General features: G+C 45.5%; 1 protein-coding gene across 1 annotated transcript; it reads right to left on the bottom strand.

Moving 5' to 3' along the window:
• Positions 1-1,814: 1,814 nt before the first annotated feature.
• MTO1 (mitochondrial tRNA translation optimization 1) lies at positions 1,815-7,903 on the bottom strand (the record flags this gene model as incomplete). The annotated part of the gene is made up of 10 exons (XM_010166535.1): positions 1,815-2,003; positions 2,183-2,340; positions 2,832-2,950; positions 3,676-3,847; positions 3,929-4,133; positions 4,596-4,726; positions 4,975-5,165; positions 5,305-5,417; positions 6,639-6,928; positions 7,786-7,903. Coding segments are annotated over 10 exons (1,686 nt in total), but the record flags the coding sequence as incomplete, so codon positions are not given.
• Between the last annotated feature and the right edge of the window lie 815 nt (positions 7,904-8,718).

The following is an 8,718-nucleotide window of genomic DNA, read 5'->3' as shown; positions in this document are numbered from 1 at the left end:
TGAGAGGATGAAGGTGTCAATAGGGCTTCCTTCCTAGTCTGTAAAGACTAGATCTACGTTTTTACAGGCATAGGTACATCAAAACTGAACACAATACAAAGATAATGCAACGAAGAAAGCGTGAAACTTTCTTGAACAGAAGCTCCACTGCTTAGAATAGGCAGAGAGGCACAGGATTCAAGGCTGTTTCGGATTCACATGGCTGGAATTTTAAAGCACCATACCCGAAGCCTGAGTTACACCACAGAAAGTGTAGTTGCCTTCCTGATGCTAAACTTAAGGCTTGAAGTACAAGCTTGAAGCAATTCTTGGAGCCAAAGCTGAAAGGAAAATAGGCCACAGACATAAAGGGGCCAGATACACATCAGCTTTTCTGAACCATTCTGACAAACTGACCTACAGATCATGTGTCTGAAGCTGTTCCGTACAAGCCAACAGCTGGTGCCAGGGAGGTGCTTTCAGGCAGGCAGATGATGCCCTGAAGCTGCAATCTCTGCACATCCTCCTGCTGCATGACAGGGTCTCTGTCAACAAAAAGGATTTGTGGACAGGAAAGGAACCACTCACCCAGAGCAAATAAGACAAAGTCCAGGATCATAATTTCAAAATGATAGTTATACATATGGTTACAGTTGGACTCAATGATCTTACGGTCTTTTCCAACCTAAACGAGTCTATGAATTCTGTGATTTAAATGCAACAAAATTTGTTCTCAAGCCTGTTTGCCCAGTCAATTCAGACTGTTCAATTCAGTTCAGAAATGAGACTAGCATCAGAGACTGCTGCCTAAATCAGGCAAGGATTCAGCAGGTGTGCAGGAACAGCTTGAATTTTGGGTTTTTTGATAACACACAACAAACTGACTGCCCAAAGTGTATCTTGTTCTGATGCAAGTTATATTACTGTCAGTTGTGGGACCGTTGCTGCTGAGAAACCCCTGGTCCTGCTCCCTGGGCTCCCAAGCCACCCACCCTTTTGTCCCCAGCATGTCACTCTGTCAGTCACCACACTGCCCCCAGCTGAGGCTCCTGGGGCAGGTTCTGACATGGCCCCCACCTTCCTCAGTGAGTCGCACTCCAGCCGCCTTCACCCGCTCCGTAGCGAATCTTGCCCCACCTTACCTGTGCCAATTGTGACCCAGTGAATTGCCAAAACTCTATTGAAAGCTAAGTGACAACCAAGTTCTTCAGCAAGTTTCAAGATAAGCTTGTTATAGCCTTTATTTTAAAGGAGATAGGATAGACCCTAGGATACAGTGTTTACATTCAATCAGTCTCCTATGTAAGTTTAATATTCGTGTGGCACTTGCACATTTTCACAGCCAAGTGCTTCCTATTGGCTGACAGCACACGAAAACATCAGACTGCGCGTAGTCACTGCACAGCTATGAACACAACTAGTAGAGTCAACGGAACACACTTTCCAGCTCCTTTCCTCTTGTGCTGCTGTGGGTTCAGCATGGTAACACTTCTTACTCATTTCAGAAGAGCAAAACACTGTCCTTTCCAAGATGCTTTAGAACAGATTTTGACTATCTGATGTCTTCCAAATGAGTGGAATTTCAAAAACAACTCCCCTGTCTTTTCATTTGGACTGGCGAAATCACAACCTACATATAGGTTCCTGAGCATTTCCTTAAGGTTTGTGCATTCATCCTCTTCTACTCAATGACACTGCCACAGGACACAATCAAAACTGCTTTGGATCCAGCCAGCATTGGTTTTTATCTGCGAAGAGGCTCGTGAGCACAGGTGATCTTGCCACGTACTCTGGCAGGAGGGGTACGCTTCTCTACAAAGGTACTCTGGCCTCTCTTAAGAAAACTCTGCTGAAATCTGTCGTTGGGAAGTTGCTTTCTCTGAGTACCTTTTCCCTGGTAAATACTTGCCAGTCTGAGGTAAAGCTTTTAGCTTCTCTGTCTTCTGATGATTGGTTTTCACAAATCTTAGCAGGTTAACGATAGCAGCTGGTGTAATTCCAGGGATCCGGCTGACTGCACCAATCTGTGGGTGGAAACAGGAACACGTTAACCAAGAACAAACCTACACACTGGAGCTAGTGAAAAATGAGATCAAAGCCTGTGGGTATTCCTTTTTCTGGTGCTCCTCACTCCCCATGTCCCTTGGGAAGACACAGAAGGGATTTAATTGCTGCTTAGCCTTGCTGCAGCCCAATATCTTACCGTCTGGGGACGGTTAGAGTCCAGTTTCTCCCGCACCTCTGCTGACAGCGATGCATCAATAGCAAAGTAATCTAGGTCCTCTGGCAGTTGGAGGGCTTCATCACGACGCACTTCTTCTATTTCCTGCTGTTGATTGACTACACACCACTCATAAGCAGCTGTGATGGAAGATTGGGGAAACAAGACCAGATACAGATACTCATGTGAAACAGGTCACTTGCAGGAATTCTGGGAAGCACAACGAGCAATTCCACTGAGACAGTCAAAAGCTCCTAAAGAAGTTTCCGGCCTCACAGACTAAAGAGCCTAATTCACGTCACTACTTCAGAAGAAGTCATACTTCTTAATTTCTTACAGGAATTAAGATACATGGGTTGGCTTCTCCTCTCATCCGAGGAAAGGATGGTCTAATTTGACAGAGCAGTAAGGAGGAAAAACCCAGGAGTGAATATGAAGAATTTATCTCACCCCACAAAGTGAAACACAGCTGCTGCACAGGGCTGTGGCCTACGGTGCGTGCTCTGATAGCAGTGTTTCGTTTCACTAAGCAGCAACATGAAACACACCGGGATGAATGGATTTGCTCTCCCCTTACTGAACGAAATGTACACAGGTCCCACACTAAGAGACTGTAACTCTTGTACTCTACCTTCTATTTTCAATCTCTCTGACAGTTCTCTCCATTGAGCAAGCTTTCCCAGGGGCTCTGGGACAGCCCTTGCCAGAACCTCCATGTTGGCCTCCGGATACTGAAGAATGTCAAAGGCACTGTGGATAACAAGAGTAAGTTTTTATGGTAGGAAGGAGTCACTTGCATAAGGCAGATTTACAGCTGTTCCCAGCTCAAACTTGTAAAAATCTCAACATAAACCAGAATAACAGCAGAGCCAAGCTCACCTCCCTACTATTTCCTCTCAGTGTACACAAGAGCAGTTCAGCTCTTGAAGAGGGGCTCTTTATAAAAAAATAAACAGTCAGATAGAAGGGATCAGGTAAGGGCATCATAAGAAACCTTTCACATAGACTGGGTCAACTAGGTCTTAGTCACTGATTTAAAACAACAGAAAAGATAAGGTGACACAAAGGATGGGTAAGGGAAGCAAGTGCCTTTGTGTACAAGAACAGCTACCATCTGACACTAGCCTGAAATCAATCACTGCTTTATCAAGCTTTCAGCAAAGCAGCAGCCCACTGCAAAACTGTCACCACTTGGTGACACTCTCGGTAAGGACAGTAAGAACTGACTGGGCCAGTGGAGTGCCCTCTTGCTTTGGGAGCCTATGTCAGCACCAGGAAACGTGGCATAGTAAGAAAACCAGTATCACACTTATTCTATAGGCAAACATCAGATGTCTGTCCGCTGGAGGTGATAAAGCTGGAATCTTGGGAGTACTGACAGCCTCAGGAAGGATGGACAAATGCTGTGAAACCACTAGCCAGATGTGCTAAAGCAAGTGTAGGTCAGATCAGAAAGCTCCAGCTGTAACCTTTACCTGATAGGCGACTTTCGACTGCTACTGATGGAAACTTCTGGTATTAACTGGGACCATTTGGATATGCTGAACTGAACGGACTTCAGTGTTGCAATTCCATCATCTAAAGCAGCTCTCATTTTAACTGCTTGTTCGTATCGCTGCTGTGACACACACCCAGCTTCTTCAAAACCTGCAGAGACAGATGGCGTATGAGACAAAGCCTACAACCAGGCAGGGCTGCTCACTCCCAAGAGCCACCCTAATAAAATACCTCTGGGGGTGAGCCTGGCATCAGCATTGTCAGGCCGGAGGGACATGCGGAACTCCACGCGGCTGGTGAACATCCGGTATGGCTCGCTGGTGCCCAGAGTGGTCAGGTCATCAATCAGGACACCAATGTAGCCTTCGGTGCGGCTGACAATGAAAGGGGGCTTCCCATGAACCCGTAGGCAAGCATTGATCCCAGCAATCACACCCTAGGCAGACAGAAAACAAAGGAAAAAACATTTATCAGTCTCTTCACGGCTAAAATATCAGCACATCTGCTTCCAAAGGCTCACATGTCAAATGGTAACCTGGAAAATTGCTAGTGCTAGTCATCTAGGCAGCTTCTTGTGATACTGTGAGTGTCTGAAGGGCTTCTTGGCCCCTGCCGACATGACTAGAGACAATTCCCACATCTTCAATGATACTCACTGCACAGTCTCCAGGCCAAAACATTTGACAGTGGTTCCAATTACTTTTGTTTCTGCAATCTCAGTAACAACAACTGTAGATACTACAAGTAAAAATATCTGTGCAAGTCTGGAACTGGGGTGAGCAACAAAAGAGGATATTTTATTAGCACAAGATGGGCCTAGCAAGACTGCATATCAAAGACAAATGCCAAGGCAATGTCCCTTTCTGAGTGCCAAGTATACACCACTAGATTCACCTACCTGAGCTGCAGCTTCTTCATAGCCTGTAGTGCCATTTACCTGGCCTGCAAAGAAGAGGCGCTGAACAAGACGAGACTCGAGAGAAGCAGTCAGTTGACGGGGATCTAAGAAATCATATTGCACCCCGTAGCCTGTGACAAACAAGACAGACCTTACAGGAGGGATTTTGAAGGTCCCTATTTATCAGCAAAGGCAATCAGTGGCACAGAATGATTTAGATTATCAAATTTTATCTACAATTTAAAAACAAACCCCTGCATCCAAGAATTAATTCTGTTTCATATTTCCTTTGTTTTGCTATGCTCTAAACAAAATCTGGTTTTTATTAACTGGTAACCAATACAACAAATAGATTTAAAACTACTCACACCCCCCTCACCTGGCTGTAAGATCTTGGCTTTTTCCAATCCCGGGACAGATCTGATCACCTGCTCCTGTAGCTCAGGTGGCAGTGTCATCGACATGCCTTGGGGGTAAATGACATCGGACTCCAAGCCTTCAGGCTCCAGCCACACCTGATGTTCTCTGTTTGGGAAGCGCAGAACCTTTGATTCAAGAGAGGGACAGTACCTGCAACAGGAAATAGCCATGAGCACCATCTGACATGGAGAAAAAGCAAGTTTCCAGAAGCGAAGCAGGGGAGACCCACAGTTTCAGACAGATTGTCAGCTCATGCCACTGACAGCCTTGCATGATGCTACATACTTACCGCGGGCCCCTTGTTGTCTCCCTTATGTGGTTGTTCAGGTGGAGGTTATCACGGATAATTTGCTCAGCTTTCCCGGTAGTACGAGTCAGGTAACACAACAGCTGATCTTCTGGCTGAAAAAGGCCAAAACTTTACGTTAATCCAGTCACAACACTGTTCTCTTACTGCACAACTCTGAGGATCTCCAAGGGTTTTTCCGTGCAAGTTGGCTCTCACTTCCTGCAGACGTGGGCAGTGCTGTTGTACCCACTGAACAGACAGAACACGAGCAATTACAGCAGACTGAGCAGCAACACGCTCAAAAGCAGACCAAGAACAGAACGGAACTTGGGAGTCCAGAATTCAAGTTCTGCTCTATAAACTGTACTCCTAATTACAGGATGGCTATTGCTATTAAAGCAACACATTATAACACAGCATTCAAACTAACCACAGGAATTCAAAACTCTGAAGTAAGAGGAGTAAGTGCTGACCCTACAGCTAACAGCCAATTAAAGAGTTTGGTGAAGACAAAAAAGAAATCTCTCAAAACCCTGCAATTAACATGGAAAATTCAAGGTTTGGGGGAAAAAAACCCCAAAAAACCCAAACCCACTGTGTAAAGCATTTAACTGATTTTTCTGAAATAGAGTCAATAGACTCACATTCAGAATAGTAACAATGTTGCCCTCAACTCCTTAAAAACCTTTCCTACAAGTACCAAGGACTTCAAAGGATATTACTTTCACCCCCACCCTGATTATAATAGGCTACCCCAACTCCTTTATGCTCTGGGGCAATTTAACTCCTGATGCTTAGTTCTGTGCTGTTTAACTACACTGTGTAAGAATGCCATCCATTTCCCAAGATTTTCTTTGGAAAATTGAGTTTCTTCTGCTTTTATGTTAATGCTAATATGCCACCTCTGAGCTCTGTGGGTAACTCCATCCTTCCTCATTCCTAGTCAACATTTAAACCTTATTCCAGAGCTGGGGTAACAAGCAAGACAGTACAAATCTCCACAATACAGGTCTAACACTGGAAGTATTTTGTAAACCACCCATGTAACCAGTGCAGAGAGAATACTACTAACAACATCACATTTCACACAATTCTGCCTCTAAAAGTAAAGAAAGTTTGGTTCTCAAGTTGAGAAGCGAGAGGAAAAAGGCACTTGCTTTCAAAACAAGTAATTTCTCCCTTTGCATTGAGAGTCCTCAGAAACATAACATCTCCAGCATGAACACAGCCCAGCTCCCTTTCCCAGCCATCAACTCCCTGCCCGATTCTGCCCGTGACATTCCCAGAACTGCTCCCCTCCTGGCTCTGTGTGCATCTGATGTGTGCTATCCCACCTTGATCCACACAGCCTTGCTGAGGAAGCTGAACGGCACCGGGGGATTGTCAGCAGCACGTTCCTCCAGACCACTGAAGTCAATCGTGTCTTTGGCAAGGCGGGGCGGTGTCCCAGTCTTCAGCCTGCCCACAGCAAATCCCAGGTTCTCCAGAGTCTGAGCCAGCCCGATGGCTGGCTGGTCTCCCAGCCGCCCAGCTGGGTGTATCTCCAGTCCGATGAGGATCATACCCCTCAGAAATGTACCAGTGGTCAGGATCACACTTCCAGCATGTACTGTGCTCCCATCTCCTGAAACAGCAAGTTTTCAGAGATGCACATATTTTAGTATCAACAAAGCCCCAGTATTCTTATGCTTTTACATATAAGGAAGAAATTTTTTACAGTAAGGGTGGTGAAACACTGACACAGGTTGCCCAGAGAGGTGGTAGAAGCCCCATCCCTGGAAACATTCAAGGTCAGGCTGGATGGGGCTCTGAACAACCTGATCTAGTTCAAGATGCCCCTGCTCTCTGCCAGGGAGTCGGACTAGATGACCTTGAAAGGTCCCTTCCCACCCAAACCATTCTGTGATTCTATTCTGGTGCTTCTGTCTAAAACGAGACTGAGGGTTTATCCATCTTTCATTATTTAACAAAATCAGCATTTCAATAATAAAAGCATCAAGAGTAATAACTGCAATAAGCAGCATGCAGTTATTCCTGTATTTTTCTTATTCCTAAGCATGTTACCCCTAACACAGAAAACCCACTCCTGGGGAAAATTCCTATCCAGGCCTTTATTTTGGAAAGCGTGTTTACTAGAACAGCAAGGGGTAACAGAGCAGGAGTCTGCTCGTAACAGGACACGAGCGCCTCGTATTGCTGTCAGCACCATATGCCATTTACCAAATAAAATCTCACAACGCAGCATGGAATTCAGCATCACTAGCCCGAAGAAAATTAAACTTAGGTAACCTCCAAATATCCTGTCACTCCAGGTATTTTTTCCATTGTACTAAACATATTAACCTAGTTTAGTTCACACTTGGCCTAAATCAGCTCTGTTGGCTAATTCAGCCTTCTCACCGGCGAAACAGACGCGTTCACCCCAAAGCCTGCTCTTAGCGGAGAGTAACTGAAGGTGCCTCCCGAGTTACCAGCACGTACCCAGGACGACTCCTGTGACTTGGCATTTCCCAGGACGGTCTGGTTCTGGCTCTGTCAAGAGAAGATCCTCCACAGATGCCTCATGAACTGTCAACAGTGGTGTGTTAAGGATTTCTTTCTGTCATGAAAGGAGTTACTGCAAAAATCTTGGAAGTGATGAGACATAAGGGCAGTCCCAAACCCTGCTGATTTCCAAAACATCCACCACCCTCTTCCCTGTTCCATTCTTACCAGGTAACTTGGCAGACACTCAATTACTGTATTATCCTGACCTATCAAGTAGATTTTTTCATTCACAGATGGAGTTTAAGCTCAAAATAAACTATTTGGTCATGAAGCCTGAGCTGTACATAAAATGCTAGAGAATTTTTTAAACTGTGCTGAGCTCCAACAACTTATACTGCATTAAAGTACCAAACAGAAAGGTTTCCAAGTTTAAGCACGGAACAGGCTGCCCAGAGAGGATGTGGAGCCTCCTTGTCTGGAGATATTCAAAACCTGCCTGGATGCAGTCCCGTGCAACCTGCTGTAGCAGGGGAGTTGGACTAGATGATCTCCAGAGGTTCCTTCCAACCCCCACCATTCTGTGATTGACAGGAAAACATTAAAAACCAAAACACCACCCCAACCATCACCCGCTGTAGTTTGCCCTGATACTTCAGATTTGAGTAATTCATTCTAATACTCCAGCCCACAAACACACACAAAAAAATCCCTGGAAATAAACCCACGTTTTTAAACTAGTCTTTGCTCTTGACTATCTCCTAAAATACCCCCACTGACATTTAACAGTAGCTGCCCTTTTTGCCAGACCCTATACACAGGCATCCCTACACACGGCGAATGTATCCTTACAGAGGGCAACGGGGCCAGCACCCCCGAGCCCGGGCTGACGCCCTCTAACCCCTCCGCCCTAGCTGGGGAAGGCAGGAG

This window comes from Antrostomus carolinensis, unplaced genomic scaffold (assembly GCF_000700745.2).
Source record: "Antrostomus carolinensis isolate BGI_N321 unplaced genomic scaffold, ASM70074v2 scaffold39684, whole genome shotgun sequence".
Taxonomy (NCBI): Eukaryota; Metazoa; Chordata; class Aves; order Caprimulgiformes; family Caprimulgidae; genus Antrostomus; species Antrostomus carolinensis.
Note: the sequence above shows the minus strand (reverse complement) of the source record. Positions and strands in the feature narration are given on the sequence as shown.